This window comes from Epinephelus lanceolatus, chromosome 2 (genome assembly GCF_041903045.1).
Source record: "Epinephelus lanceolatus isolate andai-2023 chromosome 2, ASM4190304v1, whole genome shotgun sequence".
Classification (NCBI taxonomy): Eukaryota; Metazoa; Chordata; class Actinopteri; order Perciformes; family Serranidae; genus Epinephelus; species Epinephelus lanceolatus.
In genome coordinates this window covers 14,207,966-14,235,844 of record NC_135735.1, presented here as the reverse complement: position 1 = coordinate 14,235,844, position 27,879 = coordinate 14,207,966, and the positions used below count along the sequence as shown (strand labels likewise).

The window sequence follows — 27,879 nt, the reverse complement described above, 5'->3', positions numbered from 1 at the left end:
GACTCAGTGTGTGTGCAGGAGCGTGTGTGCGTGTGGCTGTGTGTGTTTCTGTGTGTGCGTCCGAAAGAGACTTGCAGGGGAGTGGAGAGTGGAGTAATTCCAGCTCTCTTTAAAACAACTTCTCAGCACGGAATCCGTCCTGGAGTTTGGCACCGGAGTCACCGACCATCTCTGCTCAGCCCCGGGACTCTGCAGCGGGATCACCGCTTCCACCACAGCGACACAAATCACCGGGATTTCAGTGTTGTGAGGATTTATTTCGGGGTGAAAGAAGGATTTTACGGTTCAGGGGTTTCACGAAGCTGAAGGAGAAAGTCTGGAAAAGTTTTGGATTAATGTTTCTGATGCTGTTTTTGTTGATGTAAACTGATCCCGCTCCTGGACTGGACTAACTATGGTCTGTGGATTGTGTGTGGGATCTCCAGAGTGTTGTGGAGTTGAAGGCTTTGTGAGAGGGCTGGCAAAAGTTGTGGCTTAATTGAGTTGGCGACAGCAGGTCACTGAGCAGTGACTGTGTGGAGCCTTCTCCTTCTTCAGACGTTTGGTGATGTTTAACGCAACGCATGACTGAATATCGCTTTCTAATGCTGCGGGTGAGCCTGGAAACGGTGACCACCGGCTGCGCATGTTGTGCGCACCGTGCACAAACCCCCGGTCTTGCGCGACGAGTGTAAATCGATGTGGCATCTCCCGAGTCCCGGACGGGACCGACAGGACACATCCAAAACTGTCTAGGTTGTCGTATGTTCAAGTCGAAACGCTCAGGTCTTGTACGGCGACTCTGGAGAAGCCGTCTGGTCACCGAGAGCGATGGAGGCAGGCGAGGTGAGGGAGGACGGAACGGTCCGTGTGGCAGACACTCGGGAAAGCTTCACAGACATGAGCAGCGGTCGGTGACACACACTGACCCGGCTCTGGGACTCACGGGGGAGGCTGGAGACCTGACGGAGAGCGCGGAGAGGGAGGAAGAGGAGCAGACTGACGATGACCGGGGTGCCATGTGCGCCCGGGAGCACAGAGGCTCTCGGCGAGGACAGGAGAGCGACAGTAGGACGGTGACGTGTTGTTTGTTTGGGGAATGGGATCTGAGACCTCAGAGCCCCTATTGGGCCCCGAGAAAAGACGGAGGGGGCTCTTGTCAGTGCGCACCGAGGCATGCGGGGCTGGAGGAGGAACTCGCGAGCACTGCTCATGCTTTTCTGAAAAGACTCAAGGAGAGATCTCTGGATGCCTTGGTGAAGGCTGTGGAGACCAAAGGAGGGATACCCAGCGAGTGCGTCATGGTGCCGAGCACTGAGCTGCGGCTCGGTGCTCATCACATCTCTCCACAGTATCTACTGTGTAAGGTGTACCGCTGGAGCGACCTGCCGCTCTCAGCCCGATTCAAAGTGCTGTCACACTGCCACAGCTTCGGCGCAGTGGACGGTGCAAAGGTCTGCTGCAACCCGTATCACTACAGCCGCTTATGTGGGCCAGGTAAGGACATCAGCATTGGAGGGGCGGGGTGTGGGGTTTAAACCAGAGGGCCCGGGCCCACCAGGAAAAACCTTTAATCTTGCAAATGATCAAACGTATAAGGAGATAGCAGTTAATATTCCTGTCATCCTGCCCTGTTAACACCACATTAATCTTGTGATTGTTGATCTTGAAAAGAGCCTGAGGGCCAAAAAAGAGAGGAACACGCGCGCATATGGATCCAGAGTGGGCGACACTTGTTTCCTTCCTTAAACTCTACTGTGCCTCACTACAACCCTCAGTGTGCGTTACTTCCCTACATTAAACACCACATTAAGCATCATCCTCATGGGGGCCCCTGGGACTCACCCAAGAACCCTCTGGTTGCCCAAACCCAGGTGATGGTGGGCCCTGCAGAAACTCATCTCAGTCTCATAAAAGTGAAGTGCGTCATTAATGTAATTAGATTTTACGCAGCCTAAAGATTGATGGTCCATATGCAGAGATAGCGTGAAATTAAAGAGAGCCGTCAGTCAGTCAGAGTTGTTTGCCTGCAGCTGAAGAAGAATGTTGTTATTGTTGATTAAAGTGTCCAACAACGCACTCATATATGTATTTTTCTCTCCAGATGAAGCCATTTTGAAGTTGTAATTATATTAAAGCACAAAATGCAACACTTAAACCTCAGAGAATAAATGCCTCTTATGCTCCTCTCATGATTTACTGTCTGCTCCGCAGTCTTATAGCATTTCCATAACTGCAGCTTTTACTCTTGTCAGCCTTTACTTTGATTTCCTCTCGACATTCCAAACACATTACACATTTATTTAAATTAGCGCAAAAAACTTTGCAGCTTCCCACATCATCCAACTGAAGGTCTCTCTCAAGTTGCACTTAGGCTCTTTTTTCTCTGACAAGGAGGTCCTCCTCTTGTTATTTAGGTGAAGGAGTGCCGATAATATACAGTTTGCATAGTGCTGGCGCCAGACTGACTCGCTGGGTATCTGACTGACTGAGGACTCCGGCAATTACTGGCTCTGCTCTTAAAGGGGCCGCAGCCACAAACCCATGTCCACTTTGGACTGAAGGGACTATCCCAGCAGCAGCAGGAGCATTGCTTATAGTTCACAGAGCTGTTTCCACACAAAAGTCATCAACTAAAAAAGCTAAAGATGTAAATCAGAATCAGAAATATAACCAAGTAGGTTTTCTCTTATCCTGCAAGGGATTTGCCTTGGTGTTTGGTGCATATATTAAACATCTGGGGAAATAAAGATAAAGGCAAAGTACCACAAAAGCCAAGAACACAAATATCGAATTGAAATTTGCTATAATACATGGAATATAAAGTAAAATACAATAAATATGTGTAGTATAGTTGTTTTAAGCTTGAAAAACACAGTGCACAGTGTCAAATTTTCCCCATGGTATAAAAAATTATGTTGAATATCGATATTTTTCAAGGCATAGTATTGAAGTTATAAATTCCAGTATCATGATAACCCTAGCTAACACTATATATGAATAATATACTTCTTCTCAGTTGATAATTTAGCATTAAAACCACACTGCCTTTAAATTAACCTTAACTTTTGTTGTATTTCCAGAATCACCTCCTCCCCCGTACTCTCTGTCCCGTTCAGACGAACACAAGCCACTGGGTGAGTTTGGAAAAATGGCGGCCACATTGCAAACCAGTAAATGACATAGAGGATTTCGTCACCATCATATTTTCAGACTGGAAACACAGATTATATTTTAAAAGCTGCTTGTGGAGCTGGTCGAGTTTTACCTGTGCTCGTCTTCGCTTTGGATGAGCCAGTGGTTCATAATAGGGAGGCTCTGTTTGAGGGACTGTATTAAGCCTGCGAACAATGCTTATTTTCATTTTTCATTCTGTAAGATGTCATAAGACTCAAAGCTGTACAATGTGGTCTTTACATATTTCTACCAATAACCCAAAACCTCAAAGATATTTACAATCAGGGCCGCCCACAGAAATGTCTGGGCCCCTGAAAGAAGGTCCAGTGAACAGTTTATATCAGTAAATTTCTCAGGTCATGTGGCCGACCACCCAAAAACAAGTCTCATACCATTTTCATTCAGACACAGGCTACATTTTTACTAATGCAACAATAAATACCACATTTATTTAGTTGTTTTTATACGTAATGGTGGATATTTTGGTTCAAAATTGAATACAATTATCATTAGTTATATTTAGGATGAACATGATTGTTGCAGGCCTCTGTGGGCCGGTCTTTTCAGCTGGGCCCCAGAAAGCTTTCCCCTGTTTCCCCCCTAATGGGCGGCCCTGTTTATAATAATAGAAAACATAAAAATGCAGCTCACATTTCAGAAGCAATAATCGAAGAATGTTTGGCATTTTTGTTTCATAAATGATTTAAATGATCAATTAATCACCAAAAACTCACTTCTAATCCAGATCTCACTCTTCTGCTTTATGTCTGTGCTTTTCTCTACCTTCACCAGACTCAACTCTGTCTTACACTGAAATTGTGCCCCCCCTCTCCGCCAATCCGCCTCACATTACGCCAAGAGACTACACAGGTGAGTAACTTGCATTTCTGCTGCAGAGGAGCATGAGCACTGTGACCAGGACGATGTTTGTGTCAGCAGGGTTGATGCTGAAAGTTCTTTTGCAAGACTTTTCCCACAAATAAGTTTGGAAGCACAAATGGAAAAAGTTTTGGAGTTGCACGAGTGTGTGTGTGTGTGTGTAGATGCAGACACACGTAGCATGCATCCTCTCTGAATGTTTACATAAAAGGGTAAATTACATTTACTGGTGTTATTATGTTGTGCTTTCCTTCCTTTTTTTCAAAGGCTGTTAAGACAAGCAAAAACTCCACCGCATAAAGCTCCTATTGTCAGAGAGGCATGGGGGGCTCTGTGGGGGTCTGGGGTCTCTCACTATCTAGATGCCACAGCAGTGTAGCCTTTCTGTCTCCCTCTCTCCCTGCGCTTTCTCCACAGCAAAATATTTCACTGGGATGAAGCTGCAATAAGATCCCCATGCATACTCCCAATCCCCTTTGCCTCTCGAACCACCCATCCCCCTCTTTCCCTCTTTCTTCCCTCAAATCCCTCCATTCCTCTCAGCAATTGAGCAGTGGAAAGAGGCTGGCATTTTGGGGGCGGGGGAGCCGAGCGGCTCTGATGAGGCGGAGGTGTAGAGTTTTGTGTGCGTGTATATGTGGAAAGAGGTGGGGGCTGAGGGCTGCGTTTGGACAGGAAACAGCCCCCTCTAGATGATGAAACTGGAGCTTTATTTGTTTACGTGCTGGGGTCGGGTGGAGAGGTCCTTGTAGCATTAGAAGAAACCCACAAACCCACTCGATCAAGCCTCCCCGCGCTCACTTTTGGACGGTGTTGAAGGGTGAATGGGGACCTCTGAAGTCTGTGTAGTGTAGTCACGACATCACAGACCTGTCTGAAGAATCAGCAGTGCCACAGCGAGACTCTCCTGGGTTTGTTTGTCTGTTGTGTCCAGGAATTAGCTTTTTGTTAAAGTTGATCTGTAGAACTGAAATTATTTAGTGAGTTGTTGTGTGTGTTCTCCATGTTTAGGGACATCATGTTAGAAAACCTGAAGTCCTCCCAATGCACAGCTCACCACTCTCAAGAGATTTTGATCAGAAATAAGAAAATAAGATACTTTGATTGCCTGACTGCACTTTAAAGGGACAGTTCACCCAAAATTTAGAAAACTTTCTTACCTGTAGTGCTGTTAATCAATATACATTATTTTGGTTTTAGTTGCCAAGTGTTGGAGATATCGGCCTGAGAGATTTCTGCCTTCTCTCATATAGAACAAGATGGCACTTGGCCTGTGGTGCTTGAGGTGCCAAAATATAATAGCTCACATAGTTACACTGAGTTAGCTAACGTCAGCTGAGGAGGACGGCATTGATGTGTACAATTTGCGCTGTCGCAAGCACAAACCTCTCGTATATGAGTAGATGCACACTTTCTTCCGCATGGTGATACATTTGGTGTTTTAGTACAGTAGAAAGAAAACAGTTCCTGCATGAAACTGCTCACAACAAGGACTGTGGATTATCTTGATTAACCAGGTCATGATTTCTGGAAAGAGACATTGCTGTTGAGCTTTTCAAATGTATGTTTTTGCTGCTTTGAGCACCACGAACCAAGTGCCATCTAGTTCCATTATATTCGAGAGAAGGTACTTTTGATTTGGGGATAAAGTGTGGCTTTGAGGGTGTTTTATTCCCCAACATGAAAGTCTAAATGTTGTTTGAAAGCCTTTTCCACACTGTCAGGATAAAGTTTTGTAGAATAAATGCTGAAGCCTTTATTCATTTTTTAATTTTGTTGGCATAAAAGTTGTCAAATTCAGTGCTTCATAAAGGCCATGTTTAGAGTGTTTTTGTATCAACAAGAGGGTTGAGATTAATAATCCGCATGTATTTTTAATACAAAAAGCCTAATCATGCTAATTCAACCTTTGTTTGTATCCCCCATTGCACACTTTTCAGCACGTTTTAAAGCACTTTCAAGTTGATTTACATGGACAAAGTGTTGTTAGTGAAATTTGTTTTTGATTGATTGATTTCATCAATGGCACATTAAAAAAGAACATAAAAAAACAACAACAAAAATAATAGAAATATCCAACACCTTAAAGACTTATCACAGGTCTCCTTTAACTTTGATCACAACATTCAAGTAAAAAAAAAATGAATGCAATTTTAAATATATTTCATATACTCATTATTCTTAAACTAAAGTCACATACCGATATGAAGTAATAGGAACTTAAATAAGTATGAAACAAAATAAGTAACACAAGAACGTTAGCTAAGATTGTATATGACCTAAATGCCAGTTCTAGGATTATTTAAAAAAATATTTTTTTCCATTTTTAAATGCTAACAGGGTCTGACCTGGGTTGTGCTGAAGGTGGGTTCAAGTTATATTCAAAAATCATCCAAAGTCTGTTCAGTCAAGGTCACGAGTCAAACAAGAGTTAAGTTTTAGGTTGTGATTTTGAGGCTGCGTCGTGAGAAAGGATACCTCCTATTGTCTCCTGGTGAAATGAGTGGAAATAGATCAGTTCTCTGTCAAGATGTGGTGTGTTTAGGTGTGTGTGTGTGTGTGTGTGTGTGTGTGGTCTCTGATCCCCTGCCCCCCACACCAGAATGCTGGAGCCGAGCGCTGGAGCTCAGGCCAAGAGCACGAGTAGGAAAGAAACTGAACAGACTTAGCCAAGAAATCTGCATGTAGCTTTTGTCTTTAACTCTGACAGGTTATAGGACTCCTCATTTGTGCTACATCTGGTATAATAACAGGAAATAAGCTGAACATTAAGCGTGCACCAGAGAATTGAATGTACAGTAGCTTTAACAAAAGACCCTTGATGTTGGTTAGATCTTTCAAGAGTGTAAATGAATGTTTTTTTGTGCAGGTGATCCTCATGTAAAGCCTGTGGTGTTTTCTTTGGAACAAATACAAGCATTGAACATGTACTCCGGCACTTCAGCATCTTTTTTTTTTTTTTTAATTCCTTTAAAAGCAGCTATGTAGCCGAGCTTTAAGGGGAAAAAGGCTGCAGCAGGGTGTGGTCCATACATACCTTTGCCCTGGCCTCTTTTATCATTCGATCAGTTAACGTTCCCTTTAAACCGCAGCAAACACAGATGCTTTGAAAAGGGAAATGTCTACTGGAAGTTTAGTAGGCTTATATCTACTTCGTCCCTCTGTGACTCCAACAAAACGTGTTATTCAGCTGCTTATAGCCAGTGTGTGTGTGTGTGTGTGTGGGGCTGTGTGTGACAGGGAGGGAGTGAGGGAGGAATTTCTGTCTGACTCAGTGATAAGATCGTCTCAGAGTACTCACATAGGGGTCCTATCAGGACAAACACACACACATGCACACTCACATGTATAAACACATTCACCAATCACGCGATTAGCTGAGTTCTGCTTTTTTTAACCTTGATGTATAACTTAAGCTACATGTTTGCTGTTTTTGTATTTGACAAAGCTTGTGTTGCATTCCTCTCCATTATTTGGACTGTTCACACTATTTTTTTTACTGTCTGTGATGATTCACAAATTACTAAAAGTTGGAATTAGATTTGCCAACATCACATAAACCTAAAATCAAGACCAGTGTTTGGCATAACACAAACAGTGTGGCTGTACTGGCACTGTTGGTTGTTTGGTTTTGGTTATTAACATTGATGCTGATATTCATGAGTCTAATGATTATTGTGACTTTTCTTTTTTTTGTGTGCAACCAGCAGGTCAAAACTTAAACTTAACACAAAAACGTCTCCACAAGTCATTCCTGTCAGATGCAGCTGCTGACATGAAGGGCATTGCTCCAGACATCTGAGTCTATGCCCACATCTCTGATTCATCTGTACAGGTTCTTGTAAGTCGACTTACGCAAGAACAACTTGTAAATCTGTTTTTTGAGAAAAGCAATAAGATAAAGGGAAATTTTGGTTTCGGTCTCCTATCGTCCTAAATTTGTGTCAAGTGACTAGTGACATAAAAATAATAGTTAGCATGTTAGCTGTTAGCCTAGATACAGCCGGGGCGCATAGTAGCATCAGACCTGTTAAAACGTAAGTGAACGGGCAACCTTCAAGTGCAAAGTTAGTCCACTAAACAAGCTTTTTTTCCACAAAGACCGCCTCATATTGTTAGGATAAATGTCAGAGAACATGTAGAAAACGACATGTAAACGTGTTGTCTTACCTTACCGGTGTGCTGCCATGTTTGTTTACCATTTAGCTCTGCTTTCCAAAGCGCGGCCGAAATATATCTTGCGAGCTCTAGATAAAGCCCAGCTGGATACTACTCCAGGTGGAGGTGTCTCATCCTCGGTCACATCCAGACCTTGAAAATAAGGCTGAAACCGGTCCCATTCCTTGCAACAGAAGCATTCCTCTTCTGTGGGCATTGGGGCACAGCATTCACAGGTACACCACCAATCTCCAGAGCTACGCAGCCTTGCAGCAGCCTCACAGAGTTTTTGGTCAGTGTATTCTGGCTCAAATAAATAAAGGTGGCCATCAAACTCTGCAAAATCAAATTCCTCCTCCACAAAGTCGAAGTCTGGCAAAAAGTCAGCCATTATTCTATAAATCTTTCATAAAATAAATGAAGGAACCTTTCAGGCTACTGTCTGGGTCTGCCTTCCAGCTGTTGCTGCTTGTTCTCGCGAGATTTCAGGCACTGTATGAGATCGCTATGGACGTAATGACAGAGTGAATATGTCAAAACAGCAATATGTCATCCAGAGTAGGCAAACAATCCAGTGCTCTGCGTAGAAGGCAACAGCGTATGTATGTCTCCAAATTTCACTGGACTTCCCTCTGGCACACTCTCAGGCCAAATGTTAAATTTTTGGTTAGGATCTAAGAATAATAAACTCGTCTCTCTGTTTTTGTTTTCTGGTGTGTAATGAGCATTACAGCCTCATGGCGCTGCTCGCCTGGCTGTTGACTTTTAGTCTTGTTTTCGCCAGTATTTCACCGTGCAACTTTTATGTTTTTGACAGAATTGTTATATAGCATCATCTTTGTCATTTTAAGGGACAGAGATTTTTGAAGGGCAATGCACAAAGAGTTAGTGGTTTCCTTTCCTTGTCAGCTTTTACATCATGTGACATCATTGTATTCGTCAAACATTCGTCCACCATGTTGTCATTAGGCTCGGGCTTTTGAACATGTGGAAACAAGTAAAGCAATGATACTTAGTGGACATTGGTGTGGCCTGGATGCACTGAAGTAAGACAAGAAGACTGCTCCCTCTCTGTCCTCAGTAATCATATTTTGGTGGCTTGTTTGCTTAAGCAGAGCAAGGTATCAGCCAAACATCCTGTCTCAAAGCCCTGTCTGCACTCGCTGCAACATTAACCCCATGAATTGGCCCTTTGACTGATGGGGCACGGCCCAGGAATGTTGGGAAATTGGGAAGGTGAGGGGGAGTAGGGTCTCGGAGTGAAAGAGGTGGGAGGGGGATAAGGGGGTCTGACTCTGGAGAGTGACATCTGATACATGTTTGAACATATCGCCGTTAATACTTAAGAAACAGAGAGCTGAGCCGACATTCTTGGAAGCTTGGAAGACAGTTTTAAGAGTTTGACTGCACCGTGCTGTTTTAGTGAGTGGAGCTCAGAAAGTGTGAAGCTTTCCAGGTCAGCCCAGGTTGACACAGTTGGACACGGTTTTGTAAATCATCTACTGAGGTGCTCGAGTGAAGATTTGACTCGCAGAAGCATGAATATGAAATGAGAGAGAAGTAGAATTCATTTAGACGGTGTGTCAAAGATGTAAAAATAGTGCAAAGAAAAACAGTAAACACCCACGATACGTTGCAGCCAGTGAGAATCTATCTGTCTAAGTCTGGACGGGTCCTCTCAGTGACCTGAACCTCCAGCCTGTTTGCTGGCACGCGTACAACACTTGCTCTTATGCCTCACTGAGACACATTAGACTATGGAATTCAACATCAAGTGCTGGCCCATTAACCATTTGCCATTTCCTCAAATATTTTCCATCACGGCTCTTTTTCACTACACAAGCAGGGTACGCAGCTGAGGACGCAGGGCACTACTCACTCAGAGTTCTTTTATGTCAGTTCGGTCATTTTTTCCTGAGGTCCTTTAGTTGGTTTCTGAATTTTTTCACATTTTAGGCTGAATGCCAGAATGTTAACACTGTTATTAAAACCCCATCTCCTATAAATTACGTTTAAATACAACTAATGTGCAACAGCAAATACTTTTTGTAAGAAACGATCAGTCATTAGTTCAAGGTCAACACAGTTTAATATATTCAGTGTCAGGTTGTTGAGCTAGTTTGCTGTCTCTGTGAAGTAGCTGTCTGTCATTCATTCACTCTACAAACTCAACATGTTCCCGAGTCACTTGCGGTCCATTCAGAATGGAACCACGACCCACTTTTGGACCCCAACCCACCAGTTGGAAACCACTGGGCTAGGTTACATCTATGTCAATATGAGAGTAAAGGAACCACATACTGATATAAAAGTCCCTCCAGGATTTCTTGGCCTTTTTTTAGGGATTGCTGTGGCCTTAAAATCCCTGATTTCACAGCTCTTTTTTTTTAAACAACTTGCTTGTAGCGATGTTTTTGGTTTAATGTGTTATGCATATACATGTGTTAGATGGGTCATTGTTCTTCAAACAGTCAGGTTGTCCTTTTCTTTAAATAGATGAATATACAGCTTAAATTTGAAGGAGTACATTGATTGTAAGGAAAAAAACATACACTGGAAACAAGCGTACTCAAGTTAAAAGACACCACACAGAGGGCTCCAAATATTCTCAATTATTTGTGGGGCAACAGACGTATCAGGGTGGCCCTGCCCCCCTCTGGCCACCTCTTGGCAGCACTACTGTATCTGGTACGTCGCAAAAATGTTGAAATGTTCATTGACAACATATTTCATTTGTTTCCCGCACAAATATTTGATCTAGTAGTGCACAATCCATTAACAGTGACTACAGCATTATTAAAGCTTTTATGGTTATGTTTAGGCGATGCCAACACATGGTTGAGCTTAGGGACAGATTGTGGTTTTGGTTTAATACAGAAAATGTCCGCAGGGATTCAAATCACGAAACACAACATGATTATCGACATTTAACCAAAACCACGATCTTTTCTTGACCTTAACCAAAGTGCTTTTGTTGCCTAAATCTAACCACAGACGGGACTCAGGATGTAAACTCTGTTTTCTGGTGTCAAAGTCTTGCTGTTTGTACGTCCATCACCCCCCCACCCAACCATCTCCCTGTGACTCCAGTGGCAGCTAAATGTAGCACGTTTGTCACCACAACACGGCTGGGAAAACACTTTAGTTCCATATAAATGTAGCTTCTCGGAAATGGAGCTTGTTAATATCTGAAATATCAGCAACAAGAGCATAAAAGTTAGATTCCTGATTTTCTAAAATCACAAACAAACTATTGCCTCCAGGCAAGTGGTTTTACCAGAAAATGAGGGGTGTACCACGAAGCAAGTTCAACAGAGCAAGGCAAATAATATTTAACAGTAGGCCTATTCTTGCTCGGATTTTCCTCATCGCCAACTGAGTGCAAGAACTTTCCCATGGCAGTGCGATCCATACAGTTTGCTGTGCTGTAACTGCACAGCTTTGTTCAGTGGCATAACGTAATCCTTCAGCTGAGAATCTGTATTGCTCATAGGTTGACTATTGACTATATAATGACATTATTTCCAAAGAAGATGATTAGTGAAAGGATTTTTCAGCTGATTACAAGCTAAAACTCTAATCCCAACCAGGTTAGCTGTCTTTGCCTTCAATTAATACAAATGATATGGGAAGCTAAACTTTAATAAGGTAGCACAGACTGAAGGTAAAAGTACTTTGCATCTCTGATAGATGAACTCGTCACCTTTGCGCTCAAAAAAACATTTGAATTCGATGCATCATGTGGCTGATCAATGTCTCCCAACCCAGCTTAAATCTGACTTAAAAAACAATTTTATTGGTCCTCGTTTACTCTGCTGTTTGACATCACATTTACAAGACATAAGTATTTACATTAGTGTTGTCATTCTCCCGTCTCACGCATCTGTATTTAATCATTACACGTATAAATAAGCTGTCATGTCACCTCCCAGGCTTCAATGCTGAAATGTCTGTCAGCGAAGATATGTATAAATGTCATTGCTTGGATGCACAGACACAGTCAACATGCATACCTCAAAAATGCTTGCGCTCCAAGCACTTGAGGTTATCTGAGGCTGAGCAGGAAAGGAAATCCGATATTATCGTGGTTCATCCGACGCGGAACTGAAGGAAAGAACCAAAACCACAAATGTATTTATTTATTCCTATTTTTTCAACATTTTCTTGGTGCATTCTGTCTTAGTTGTTGCAACACTGCTGCATCACTGTGTGCAGACTTTTTTACATCTTTATGTTTCTGGCAATTACGTCGACTCTTGACATCTCCAAGTTCATGGATTTTGGAAGTGTTACACATCAGAAACAATCCTGATTATCAAGTAAACTCTGTCTTACACTGTTAGAATCACAATGTTTTTATAAGCCGTGCCCTCCCCTCGTCTTTTATCTCTCAAGTTTTCGCCCACTGTGAGTGTGCTTTGTCTTTAGTGTTAATTCTACTTCTGTTTGTTGTACACACATTTTTGCTCTCTCCTCTTTCTCTCTGTCTTTGTGACTCTTATTCTCGCCCCCTCTCTTTCAGTCCATGTTGTCAGGCCATCACAATTTAAAATAAGGTTTAAATTACAGGACTGGCTGTGGCTTTCCGTTGTTCCCTCAGAGTTTTTGCCAACCCACAATTTGGCTTTTAATGGAATCCTGCCATGCTGCTGAACCTAAAGATTCTTTGCAGATGTCGACAGGCTCTCTGACTCTACAAAATGTAGGAAACTGTCGCCTGTGCTGTGAGCTCTGAGTGGAACGCTGAGTTAAGGCTGAAGTGTGTGTGAGGGAAGCAACATTTTCAGGAGTTTTCAGGTAATGTAGATGCCTGTTGTTAGGGGGAACAATTGTGTGTGTGTGTTTGTGCCAAGCATTCACCCATGATAAAGGAAACCACACTGATAGACAAACACCTGCAGTACTGTGTTTAACTTCACTACCTAACTATGAAAAGGAATGTAAGGCACATATATTTGTATATACATTTACACAGACACACTCATCTTTCACACACAGAGCTTTGGGTAACCACTGATTATTGTGCATTGTCATGTTTGCAACACAGTAAAGTTTTAGTCTTTTAATTTAATCCCTTAAAGGGAAGTTAAATGCAACTTATTTTGCTCCAAATGTCTCTTTGTCTCTGTAAACGTACAGCAGTTCTCTGGTTCTTGCTGAATACCAGATGACGAGAAGATAGAATTGAAAGAACGTTTTGGGCAAAAATGATTTTGTTTCATAGTGAATTTATGTTCATAGTGGTTGAATTAAACAAGGCTTCATTTAAATCAAATGATAATTTACTGGTTATTAGAAACAAACAATCCTGCTTGTCACGTGATTCTTGGACCAGTCTCAGTTCAAAGCACAGTTTATAAATGCCATATGAACAAAACAACAATCATCACGAGAGATCTTTAAACACACAAAAAAATCTGTTCAGCGTCAATTTGCAGTCATGCATAAACATTTGCTCATGTAGGAACTATTTACTTTCTACCAGGCTATATACGCTAACCGAATCACCACACAAAAGGAAGCGTGCATCTCCTCATGGATGAGAGTCTCATGCTTCTGACAGCACGTGATGCAAAGATTTTTTATGTCCTCATCTGTTAGCTCAGTGTTGCTAGGTGAGCTAGCAGTAGATGCACGTTTCCCTCTGTGTGGTCATACGGCTGGTGGGTGTAGTTTGGTATAAAAAAAAAAGTTCCTATGAACCTGCTCACAACAAGGTCTGTGGATTATCTTAAGTAACCGGGTCATTATTTCTGGAAAGAGACGTTGCTGTGGAATTTTTGGTGTATGTTTTTGGCACTTTGAGCACCACAAGCTGAGTTTTATGTAGTTAATCAGGTGGACACAACCATGACTGCAAATTAATGTCCCCCATATAAATGTGTAAATAAGTAAGTGTTTGCCAACACGCTGACTGTATCAACTTAATGAGATGATAGTACATTCGATTTTGTTGCTTCACATGCATATTAAAGCCGGTTTAATATATTTGGAAAATGTGGAGAATATACTCATGCAAAATGGACTGTTATTATACCAACGTATGTTTCTACCTCTGCAAACAACCTTCAGGAGAGTGTCTGAAATTAAAGCCCCTATTAAAGGATGACAGAATAGCTCTTATGTGACTGTTAACGGGCACATGTGGATAGCTTTGGGAAACAGTAGTTGCATCAAATTTATGTGGTTAGGTTTAGGCAACCAAACTCCTTGGTTAGGTGTCAAAAACAGATCATGGTTTGGCTTAAAATAATTGAAATAATTAGGCTATGTTCCATACCTCTTGGATTTTTATTTAATTTCTATTAGGAATTTAAAAGCACCATGACTCAAAGGAGTATCATGACATAAAAATGTGTGCTTAATTGTGTGTGTGTGGAGGGAAGCAGCTCTCGGGGTGTCATGATGAAGACGTCAGGTGGCAAAGAGTGATGATAGCCAGCAGAATTGGGTGTCGGTGTTGGATAAGCTCAGGGCTACTGTTAAACCCCATGAGATGGCCATGTTCACTGTTTTGTTGTGAAGACTGCAATGTAGCCATTGTTGTGAACGGCACCCGAACGCCTCGCCATCCTTCCTTCTGCAGGGTTGTATGCTAGGAGCTAATTACCAGCTATTAACAAGCCAAGCAACAATAAAGTTAATAAGCCAGCGTGTTCCTACCTATGGTTTGCAGCCAGTAAGCTGTCACTGAGAGAGAGGTAAGAGTAGGCTATGTTTGTTACTAAGGTTTTGTTAACGAGACATATCTCTTGTGACATTTGGCACATACGTCTTTTATTTTATTTGATTTAATTTCTAGTAGGAATTTAAAAGCAACACTCCTCAGAAGAGTATCATGACATAAAAAACGTTATTACAGTTTAACACTGGACACACACTCGTCTCCTGGATGAAAGTCTTGTGTTAGTTTGACCCATCCATCTCCCTATCCTCCTAAAACATAAATACGGGTATAATTTCAGCCTGTAAAATCAACGTATGTGGTTGTATTTTGGACAGTCTCTATTATACACAATTATAGCTTTACTGAGCTACTGCAGGTCTCTCAGTCCTTGTGTCACCCCCTGACTGTGTGAGTCATGTACACTGATTGTCCATTGTATTGTCTGTCCACAGTCTTGTGTTTATACAGCAGTGTCTTTCACATCGGAGTTTCACGTTCAGATAATTCTCCCAAATTAAGTTTTAGTAGGAATTTCATAATTCTGTCTCCATAGTGGAACAAATGGATCTATTCCACCAATAATGATGTTGTGAGGAGTGAAGGCCGTATAGTGGAGCCGCATGAGGCTCAATGAGAGACTTGTCAACTTGACCCCTGTGACTGGCTGAGCGGGGGGAGGAAGTGTCGAGGAAGAGGGCCTGTCCAGGAATGTGTTGGGAGGGGAGGCTTGTCAACTGCAGAGCGCTGCCTCTCTGTGCCTGCTTTTGTGTCTCTGTTCAGGTGAATTTCTTTTTTTTTGGTTTTTAACTCGCATGTGTAAAACTGAAGACCAGTTATTCTTGAAGCTGTAATATGGCATCTTTCTTCACGAGGCTGTGAAGTGTCTTAGTCCAGCCTGATTTATGTCTCTGTCGCAATGTCGTGATACCTGTATGTGTCTCTGGTGTGTCCGTAGGTAGCTCTTGTAAGTATAACCACATGTATAGGGGCTACACGAGCTATACACACACACACACACACACACACACCTCATGACCTGTGATTGAGCTGCTGTGTTTGTTGATAGCATGGGAGCAGACTGAAGAAATGTTCTCCCTATCAAAAATGGTCAACAGATTAGCTCATGCTCATCTAGCAAAGTCATTTCCAGCGCACACTTTGGCTTTGATGTGATTGTTTTCACCACTGTGTATGAATGGACACGATTACATCAGGTGTAGCAGGAATGCACAGCCATCGATCAAACGGTCTCCTTAAATACTGGTGCAACAACAGTGAGGAGAGTCTGTGCAGGAGAATAAATCACCTCATGCTGTAGCTGCTGTGACACCTTAATGTACTCTCGAAGTATAATTTAGGATTCAGTCCCACCCGCCTCCTGCTCAGCTGGTTAAGTTGCACTAGAAACGGTTGCAAATGTTTCGCTGAAACTAAACCTGCTTCAGGGAAGTAAGAATCAGCAACAGTGCAATCACAATTAGTTGTGTTTAACTAATTGAGCCTCAGAACATTCTTTGTCCAACTTTAGAAATCAAAGAAGTAGCCTTTGTTTTAGCTGCTCATTGAGCTAACAAAGCCTTCTGCTCAGGGTTCAGATTATACCATGGCAAATCCTTGCAGTGCATTGTTATAGATTGTAGCCTCTTATTGCTTATTTATCGCGGATCTTTTCTTTTGAGAGATATTTTACGACTTTATACCACAGTTACCTGGCTAGGTTCAACTCTCACATTCTCTGTTTGCTGCAGTTTTTTTGTTAAGTCTGATAAAAGCAAGTTTGATTGGAACATATTCACAATTGTTATTGATTATATAGTGTTTTTGGCTTTATTTGATACGACAACACCAATGTTATATAGAGAGAAAAGGGGTGATAACATGCAATAAGGGCTGGGCAACACGGCCTATACAAAATACTGCAGTTTTTTTTTTAGGCTGTATCACGACACACAATATTTATCTTGATATTTTGAAATCTCCTCTGAACTACTGTAGACCACTAAAATACTGAACTGCTGTTATAATTAAGTTGAATAAAGTAGCCTTCTGTTATAATAAAGTTATAGTGCTGTGATAATAAGGTTTAATAAAGTAGTGTTATAAAAAAAAGTTTCATTAGGATAAGTACTGTTAAAACAAAGTTAAATATAGCACTGATATAATAAAGTTAAAAAACATACTGTTATAATAAAGTTAAATAAAGTACTCTTTTATGAAGTTTCATGGTGTAGTGTTATAATAATGTTAAAGTACTGTGATGATAAAGTTAAATAAAGTACTATTATAGAATAATTACATTTATAACAGTACTTTATTATAAAGTTTAATAAAGTACTGTTATAAAAATTAAATGAAGTAGCCTGCTGTTATAAGAAAGTTAAATAGCTCTCCAGTTATTAATAAATAAACTTCTGAAAACAACTTCTGATCAACACGTCAATTTCAGGCTTAAACTGCTAACTTCCTGTTCAAACCCCACCTACTCACGGTTCATGCCCTGCCCCCTCTGAGTAAGGATACAGATACAGATAATTTAGTTAACAGATACAGATACAGATAATGGTGTACTCACACATCCCTACAAGGCACCATCTATATACTGGTATCATGTTGTTTCTAAAAGTGTGTGAAAGTTCTGCCAGTGTCAAATGCAAATTTTCATAAAACAACAGAGGATCAAATGTCAACAATAGTGCATAATCAACACAGTATATTATCTAAAACTACCTTTTATTTCCAAATTGTCAGCCTTCATTTCACAAGAGTTTGGAGAATTTCTCCAACTGCAGTCATGAAACTGAAAAAGATCTGGCTTTTCTGTGTTTTTTACATCAACAGTGACATCATGAACTTGGTGTCTCGGTGGATGATATAAGACATGACAGCAGAGGCCGTCCAGGATGCAATGATGTATGCAAAACCTGAGACATTCCTTGGCGTAACTCGTCTGGCACTTTGAAGTAGCAGCAGAAATGCAGGAAACTGGTTACTTTCTCTCTTCCTCTTGGAGCGGCTTTCTAAACTGCCTCCAAACACGTCTTCCCAGGAATTTTACAGGGACACACAGTTACTTTCCTGTGGCTCCGCTGACCTGCAGGTTCAAGGAATGCGCTTGTGTGTTTGTATGAAATAATGGATTGGTGTTTCATTTCTCGTACAGAGGCAGCAGAGAACGATATGCAGTTGCACACTGCAGCAGGCTACATCATAACATCCACTTTACAATGGAAAAAGAAGGAGAAGGAAGGCGTGTGTGTGCGTGCAAGAATGTGTGTGTGTGTTTGTATGTGTTTGGGAGCCCCGTTGTGTTGGACTGTAAATGTCTGGCGATAACGCAGCCCTCTGATGGCAGAGATAGTCGAGACGCCAGCTTAAATGTGGCTTGCTGGATTGAAGTTGCCCTGTAATGATAGTTGTCTCAAACAACACAGAACCTACCATTTGTAGCCAGGGAGGGGTGTTTTCTTTTCCCCCCCATATTTTATTTTATTTCTACTTTTTTAGAGCTCTGGGAGGAAATTTGAGGAAGTCGAATCAAAACAAAGCATCTTAGAGGCGGCTGACAGTGGTCAGTAGCTGAATTCTATCCTCCCTTCTCGTCCCTCTGTCTCCCCCCTGTACTCCCACCGCTCCTCCCTCCCCCTCTCCCCAACCCACCCACTTCTTTCAGCACAGTGGAAGAGTCTAATAACTGGAGGGGAATCTAATCCTTGGCACTGGATGAAAGACAAGGGTCTCCCTCCCTCCCTCTCTTTCTCACAGTCTCTTTCTCTCTCTTCATTTTTTCCGTGGATGCTGGTTATGCTTGGCAGGTTCTCTCTCGCTCTCTCCCTCTCATTTTCCCGCTCCCTCTTTCACCCAGTCCCTCTTTTTTTTTTACTCCTCTACTTCCCCTTTTACTCCCCCAAACTTTCTTCCTCTCTGTGCAGGTTAGCAGGAGGAAGCATCTGCAGCTCAGACTGGAGTTTAAAGGAATATTTTGACAGTTTGGGAAATGTAGTTTTTGTTTTCTAGCTGAGACTTAGATGAGACGATCCATCCAACTTTCATCTTTGTCCAAACTACAGCAAGCGGTCGGTTAGCTTAGCTTAGCATCAAGACTGGAAACAGGGGGAAACGAGCTCGGTCTCACTCTGAAGGCGTCGAAATCCGGCACTTGAGCAGTGACTTGCGGCATCAGAAACTAACAAAAAAAGACATCCTTAAATGTCTGCATGATACGCAGCCAGTTGCCGTTATAGTTTAATGGCTTCCGGCAGTGTCGGGGAAACGTGGCAGGACAAGGATGAAAGTTAAGGCCGCAAAAGTCCAAGTGGGGCAGGCGGGAGGGGTAGTGGATGGGTCCAACAGACACTTACTTGTACCTGAAAGGGCAGTGTTCGCATTGCATACAATTCTAAAGCCAAACCCTGTTCTTTTTCCCTAAACCTAACCACGTGTGTTTATTGTTGATGGAAAAGAATCGTCAATTTGTGGTGTTGAAGTGCATTTATTCTGAAAGAGACTGTATGTAAACGTTAAATTTCCTGTGAAAACGGACGTGTCCCAGAACGTTCACAATCAACGCACCCAAGGTATCTTGCACGTCGTATGTAGACGTGGAAAGTCCATGAACAAAACGTCAATATGTGACAAGGTTGGAGTGAGAATGCGTTGGGGAAACAGCTAGCGTTCATCCAGGTAAAAATCCACTTAGCACCTCTAGAGCTCACGTATAAACATGTAGTACCCAATGACCATAAAGGTGGACAACGCGTCTTCACATCCTCCCACTGTACACTTTAAGGATGCCTTACACTGTGCACCAAAATTACTTGGTTAGGTTATGGAAAGAGATCGTGGTTTAGGTTAAAATAAGTACATTTGTAAGTAACTTAACTTGCGTATATACATAGCATTTACACAGGACACAAACAACAGTCCTCTAAGTGGAAGTCCTGTGTTTGTTTGACCAGTCCATCCACCCTGTCCTCCTTCTTGTGCGGACTTTGTCACTTTTTATACTATGTCACCTGACTTCCCTCATTGCTCCCATCATTATAACAATGGCCACTAGTGCCAGTAACAATAAACACAATACAAACACAGCAAGCTGCCTGTACAAACAAACTATGTGGTCATATTTTGTGCGGAGGACAGTCTCAAAAGAGTGTGAAGATGACATTTATGATTGTATGGGGGGTTAGTAACCTCCTGGAGTTTTGTCGTCACAGTAAGGTTGTCAGTCAGCAACAAATAATTTGGCACATAATCTCCTATTAAACCACAAGTTGTTTTTTACAATTGTTTCTTGTACAAATTAAATAAATGAGACATAATGGCCTAATGAGTGAGCTTATAAACCATTGTGGCTGGTTTTGGCAGATTTTGAACCAGTCTAGCTGTTTCCTCCAGTTCCCAGTCTTTATCCTAAACTAATATTAGTTTAGTTTAAGTTTATTTTCTATGGACATCACTGTAACATTAGAACTGTACATTTATGCACTAGAACCAGATGCGCTGTGTTTAGTGTTTGTGGCGACACGCTAGATAACCATCTGCTGGCTGTAGCTTCATATTTATCGTACAGACTCGGGAATGTTATCAATCTTCTCATCTAACTCTCAGCAAGAAAACAAATACAGGTATTTCCCAGAACTACTCCTGTAATATCTATTCAGTTGTGATGGGGGGGGAGAAAAGAAAGAAAGAAAGAAAGAGAAAAGAAAGAGGAGGAAAGAAAGGAAAGATGAGTGTTGCTGTCATTGTTTGAAGTCCAGGTTCAACAGTCTGTGGGGAGCCGACAGGAAGCTGCCTGTCTGACTGCTTTTTATCAGCCCCAAAAGAAAGCTAGTCTACAGATTTAACTTGTGGATTACTGGGATTTAATTACAACAAGTTATTTGTTTTATGTTCCACCTTTCTTTCTACTGTTGTTTAGGCTTTGGATAAAAACTGTGAAGTGTACCGGGGCGTTTCCATGAGATTGGCACTAAGAGACAGTGATTTTGAAATGAAATAACAAAGGCTACTTATCTAATTGGTAAACAGAGCTGTTAAATGGTGGTTGGCGTAAATGCTTGCAGGACGCTGTAATTGCTGCCAGCCCTCACATACAGATGTAGGCACGCAGGTTCACGCAGTCACACACTAACACACGTTTTTCTGACTTCCTCCGCTCGAACATAAACATGCTGATAACCTCCAGTCTGAACCCGTCTTTTAAAATTCCATTGAAGAAGTTTGGTTGCCCACCCGCTCCTTCCCCCTCCTCCCTCCCTGCCCGCTCTCCCTCGACAGTCTCACACAAGCTCATTATACCTTTTAGTTGGATGATAGCCAGGCTGAGTATGATGACACTAAGGACTGTGCCAGAAACATTAAACATGACATGCTGTACCACTCGCACTGTCAAACACTGGTTGAAATCGTGATGGAGTGGTTTTGACTTCACAGCAGATTCACCCCTCAGTGCCCCCCAATAAGATATATGGACAGTTTAACATGGCAGAAAACAAGGAAATAGAAATAAAACAAGTTGCCAGTAATACTTTTAACCCAGTAATTTGAAATTAAACTCAAATGCAATACAATGAATAAGGTAAATAGTATTATACAGTCATAGTAAATGATAAAGTAAATACACAAATGACCAACAACAATTAAATTCAGGTTAATGCTGAATAGTAAATTAAAGGAGCAGTGTGTATGATTCAGGGGGATTTAGTGGCATCTAGTGGTGAGGATTGTAGATTGCAACCAACTGAAACTTCTCCTGGTTAGAATTCCTTCAGTGTTCATTGTTCAGGAGGTTTTTCCAGGAAGTAGAATTATCAGCAGAGGTCTCGTCCTCTCCAAAAGAGACGGAACAGGGAGTCTCATTTATAAACATTGTGTACGCATAAAACGAGGCTCGAAAGAGGTGTACACCACTTACACTCATGCAAAAGGTGTGATCTATAAAAACAGACTTGATGACAACCAACATTTTGCGTATATGCATGGTAAAATACTGAATAAAGCAATTTCATGTTACAAATCAGTGTTTCTCTGACGCTGTTTGGCAGTATGAAGACCCTAGCCCAGCTCCTGCTAATGGAGCCCAGTCTCACTCCTAAGTTGTCAAAATCTGGTGTTTGGACAGTGACTTGGGGCATCAGAAAGCAACGAAAAAAAGTCAGCATGACACACGGCCATTTGCCATTATAGTTAAGCGCAGCCTGGCGGTGTCAGGGGGAAACACGGTGGGGCAGTGGGTCTGAGGCTGGTGGGAGGGGAAAAAAACCATCAATTTTGCCATATTGTACCGATATAGTGCGTTTATTTTGAAAGAGACTGTATGTGAATGTTAAATTTCCTGTGAAGACGGAAGTGTATTTTGAAAGAAGTGCATGCACAATGCATATAACAGGCATCACTGGATGCAGTCCCAGAACGTCAACAACCAACGCACCCAGGGTACCTTGCACGTCGTATGTAGACGTGTTATGTAGACATGGAAAGTCCAGAACCAAACGTCAATATGTGACAAGGTCGGAGTGAGAATGTGTTGGCTAACGTTGGGGAGTTTTCCTTATCCGCTGCGAGGGTCCTAAGGACAGAGGGATGTTGTATGCTGTAAAGCCCTGTGAGGCAAATTGTGATTTGTGATACTGGGCTTTATAAATAAAATTGATTGATTGATTGAAATTGATCTTTTTTTTCTGATAACTTAAGATCCAGATATTCAGGAGGTTTTTACCCAGAGCCGAATTATCATTCTCATGTTATAAATCGATGTTTTTCCAATGCTGCTAGTTGCAGCGGGACTGCTAACCACAGTGGCCAATGCGAAAATGTGAATGGTCCTATCTAGAGCCAGTGGTTGGTTTGTCTGTTCCGGGCTACTGTAAAAACTTGGCGGTGCATTATGGTGAACTCTGTGGACGAGGACCCGCTACTTATGTAGATATTAACAGCTCATTCTAAGGTGAAAACATAACGATTCTTACTTTAAGGTGATTATACACTGAAGAAAACACACCTATTTTATTATATTTTATTTGTGCCAGTTATCCCACTGAAACCTCCACACTGGACCTTCAAAAGTATGAATATGAAGTATTAAAGCTTTTTTGGCAAGGCAAGTTATTTGTAAAGCACATTTCAGCAACAAGGAAATTCGAAGTGCTTAAATAAGACATGAAAGGCATTAAGACAAAGTGTAAAAGAAACACAAAACAATATAAAAAGATGAATAGATAGGTTTGAAAAACAGTAAAATGAAATAGAAGATACAAACAAAATTAAGTAGAATAAAACAGATTAAACAGGAGTTATAAGAGCTTCTTTCGGATATATGGTGCATAAAAACTGAATCATATTCCTGAATTTAGGTTTCTATAGGGTTTAGGTTTCATTTGAAACTTAAAAGCCAGGATTTAATACTATACCCTCTGCAGCATCATTCATTATATGGTGGAAATTAAAGTGTACTATGTCTAAAAAACCCTAAAAAGTCCCAGTTTGTTTTATGTCTTCTTTGGGAATTAATTTGATCGTGAGCTCATAAAGTCTCCCTGTGTTTCCCCAGACATGTTTGTGTTTGCCTTATTACAGGGAAGAGCATGGCTTGTAAAAGTGTGTGTGTTTGTGTGTGTGTGTGTCTGTGTGTGTCTGTGTGTGTCTGTGTGTGTCTGTGTGTGTGTCTGTGTGTAAGAGGGAGTCAGAAAGAGATAGAGTGAGAGAAAGAGAGAGATCCTGCTAGCTGAGCAGCCTGCTCTCTTATTGGAGAGCTGTAAAAACTCCAGACCGCAGGAGTTGCCAGCCTGGAATTCACTAATGACACACGTGGGCCTCAGATGAGAAGTGCAATTGTGTGTGTGTGTGTGTGTGTGTGTGTGTGATAGTCATACTGTTTGGATCAGAAGTTCCAATTTGTGTGTGTACGTGTGCATGTGTGAGGCCCTATCTCATCATCTAGTGTGTGTGTGTGCGCTTGTATTTGCGTACAAACACTCACATACACATCCTCCTCTTCCTCCTCCTTCCAGCTCCCCATACTACCACAGCCTCTTCTACCCCCCCGCCCCGAAACAAAAATGGCCGCTGTGCAAACATAACACACCTAGCCTAATCTAGGTCCTGGTTTCACCCTAAAAGCAGCTTGTTAATGGGAGAAGGGCCGCAGCCATTCCGGCCCCTGGTGGATGAAGAGGGGGTGCCCGCGGGAATATGAAAGGAATGGGGCCACAGGCACATGGGTCTTTAAATCCTCTGTGTCAATAGAGTCTCTGGAGCAAAATAATGGCATCACTCTGTGTGGGAGTTAATGTGAGCTGATAGCATGAGGGCTGGGGGGTCAAGGGTTCACGGGCATGCGCTAGGTTGACAGAGAGCTGAATGCTTCCCGCCCCCCCTGCTCCCCTCTCTGCTGCTCCTCTTTAACTCCGGACCTGAAGGAGTGTTTTGGACGTGAGATGATGAGGGATGTCAGAGGAGGAAGTGGGCTGTTTAGTGTTGGCAGTTTAAGCACCTTTTCAAAATATACAGGTGAGTGACAAATTAAAGGAAAAACATGAACAAATGAGTGAAGAAAAAGAGCGAATGCAGACGCTTCCATACAGAGTACAAGAGGTCACACAGTGGTCTGATGAGTGTGGAGATGTTGTTTTTAATTCAAGTCAGTTTTATTATAAAACCTTATAACACAAATCACAACTTTACCTCAAGGGGCCTTACAATCTGTACAGCATACGCAACATATCCTCATTCAACAGTTCTTATGATAACTTACAAAAATGCACACACAACAGTTTGCATGGAATCTTATTTGTTTGCTCCACAACAACATTATATATTTAGTGTAACGCTATATAGATTTAGTTTAGGCAAGTAAAGTTACATAGGTTAGGTTTAGGAAAAGAAATGTGGTGACGATGTACCGTAAAATAACTCAGTTTGGTTCCTCCCAGTGAAAGTCCTGTGTTTTTTGACCCATCCACCACCCCAACTAATCCCCTTACATGGGCTACTTTACTCCCATTAGTGCATTGTTCATGTGATCATACCCTTCTTGATTACATGGTTTGTACATGAATTACTGGTTCATGATTATGTGGGTTATATACGAATTGTGGTGCATTAGTTTTTATAGGTATACGTATGAACTGTGCACGAGAGCAGCCTGGCAGACAACACCTCTGTCCTTAGACCAACATAAAAACACAGAAAAATAACCACTCACTGCTGTTTAGCTCCCAGTTCTTCTTTTATTCTATATTCCTCATTTGACTATTTCTAAATGCAACATTTGAATTCGGCCCCTCCTCTCTAAACTGTTTGTACGTACACTGCGAGCTACTATTGTAGGTCTGGGACAGTTTTTGTAACAGGAAAAACTATACTTTCACAAGCTATGTGAGCTGAACAGGGGCACTTGCGTGTCCTACAGAAAACAGGCCAACTCCACATAAGTCTTCATCCCCATCCTCTCCTTCAGTGCCAGTGAAAATGAAATTGAACCTCAGATTCACTCTCTTTTTGAAACAAGCTTTGTCCGCTTGGCGTTTCACCTGGCTTTATTTTTTTGGTGCTGAGTCCACAACTTTTACAGCTTCCTCTTGGATGCATGCTGCTACTACCTGGTTGCTACCTTTTTAGAAAGTCCCCACCTCACCTGACACTGTTTTTGTAAGGGGGCTACACTCTCAGAAACATCCCGAACACAGTAAATTAAGAAAGAAATACAATACAATTTTTTTTAGAATGATTTAGCATAGTATACCTTTAACAGGGACTATAGAACATAAGGATAAGCAATGCAACAGATGTAATTTACAGCCCTAGTCTGAATAAAGTAAGAAGTGAAGTAAGGAGTGAAATAATGCTGTGCATGTATTGTTTCATCTACCAGTTTTATCCTATAGCCTTTGCAGCCATCAGATTGCAACCCAGTTTAGTACCTCTGGGAGTTAGACTGTGCTCTCCACCACCAAATGAGGGATTATCTTTTGGAAGAACAGTGTTTCAGCCCACCAGTAGAGCTCAGAGATTTGGAGAATCTATGACAAGGAGAATGAAGTACTTCTGAAGCACTTCTTTTATTTTGTTACTCGTCTGTGGATCTAAAGGTTATGGTTGTTATGAATTTTGCTCATCAAGCAGAGGGAGAAATCCTCTCTTTTGCTGTATGAAATGGAAATAAAAGCCTTCTACAACTTGCTGCTGTTGTGACTTAAAATATTTCAGTGGTATGATGGATGCATGTGTTCAGTCTCAGTTTGAAAACTAGGGGTTGTCTTGTAAGTCTTGTTTGAGTATTGATTAGCATCAACAGGATTGAGATTAAGAAGGTTAGATCACATTCTGGCCACATGAACACTTGTCTTACTGCACACACTCTTTGTCACCAATGCAAACATTAACTCTTTCTCCTCTCCTCTTCCCCTCAGACACTGGTACCTCCCTCGGCTCCTCGACTTCCGGCGGACATCGCTCTCACTGGTGCAGTGTTGCCTACTGGGAGCAGCGCACACGCGTGGGTCGCCTTTATCCAGCCTACGAGCCCTCGCTCAACATCTTCTATGACCTACCTCAGGGCACAGGCCTCTGCCTGGGCCAGCTCCACGCTAACGCCTACCACAGTCGCCGTGATGACCCAGGCAGCCACAGCATATCTGGTCTTCACGGACACCCCAGCCATGGAAGCGGAGGGAACAGCAGCAGCAGCAGCAGCAGTGTGCAACAGATACGCAGTAAAATCGGCTACGGCATCGTGCTGAGCCGGGAGCCGGACGGAGTGTGGATGTACAACCGCAGCCAGCACCCGGTGTTTGTCCACTCCCCCACTCTGGACCCACCCAGGGCTCGAGGGCTGAGTGTGAAGAGGGTGATGCCGGGCTTCTCCCTCAAGGTGTTTGACTGTGAGCGCTCCAGTTGGATGACGGAGCACGGCGTGAAGCCCGAGTGCCAGGAGGGGCCCTGGGACCCACACAGTGTTCGCATCAGTTTTGCTAAAGGATGGGGCCCCTGCTACTCCAGACAGTTCATCACTTCCTGTCCGTGCTGGCTGGAAGTGCTACTCAACAACCACAGATAGCACACAAACACACAGACTCACATGAGGTTTCCCGACCCAGTATCCTAATTGTAATCTACCTAGATTTAATATAAAATTTATATATTATATAAAATATATTATACATGTAAATACTTGAGTCATTTTTACAATGCAATTATTTATGTATAGTGTAATGTGTATATGGACAAAATAAAAAAGGAAAAAGAATATGCACTTTTGATTCTATATATGCATTACAGTCTCTCAGTGTCATTTTGCAAATATAAACTGTAAAAATAAAACAAACCTGGTTTATGTTCTCATGATTTAGCAACTCCATCAAACAGTATGCCATACACACATTGTCAATAAAGTATTTGTATTAAATGAAGGTTTCTGTGGTGGTCTCAAGTGCTCTTACCTGTAGATTAGTTTTTACTATTTGACTTGTCATTGACGTGCAGGGTTGACTTTGACAAACATTTGGCCTGTTTTCTCACAAAATAAAGAAACAGATGCTCTTTTCAGTGTTTACAGGAATGTTTCGAGGTGCTGGTTTACCTTTGGACAGACTCAGGCTACCTGTTCCCAGAAGTTATGCTAAGCTAAGCTAAGTTAATTGTCTTTTAATTTTAATTCCAAAATATTTTTACTAAGATTTTCAAAAAGAAGAACAGAAAAAAATGCCAGCGTTTGGGCAGACACATTCCATAGCACCACACAGTACACATCAGTGTGCAGAACAAACAAAAGTAGACATGACCCTGAGGCGACTGCAGCAATACCTTATATGATACAACAGCCCTTCCCCACCCATCATCCTGGCCCTAATTATTTTCTTCCTTTAGATATTTCTGAAGGCACAATATCTAGAACCTCCATTGAGTCAGATTTTACTCTTTTTTCAAATTGTCTTTTGGCTGTAGCTTCACGTTTAGTGGACAGATAGAAGTGGTAGTTGTTTATCAGACTTGCTGTCTGATAAACAGCAAGTGAAGTG

The 27,879-nt window shown here is 42.0% G+C and overlaps 1 protein-coding gene across 1 annotated transcript; it reads left to right on the top strand.

Moving 5' to 3' along the window:
- Nucleotides 1–27,270, top strand: LOC117252100 (mothers against decapentaplegic homolog 6-like). Its single transcript, XM_033618824.2, has 4 exons — nucleotides 1–1,476; nucleotides 3,063–3,116; nucleotides 3,949–4,026; nucleotides 26,272–27,270. The coding sequence occupies exons 1-4, from the start codon at nucleotides 744–746 to the stop codon at nucleotides 26,916–26,918; spliced, it is 1,512 nt and encodes a 503-aa protein (XP_033474715.1). The 5' UTR covers nucleotides 1–743; the 3' UTR covers nucleotides 26,919–27,270.
- The last annotated feature ends 609 nt before the right edge of the window (nucleotides 27,271–27,879 follow it).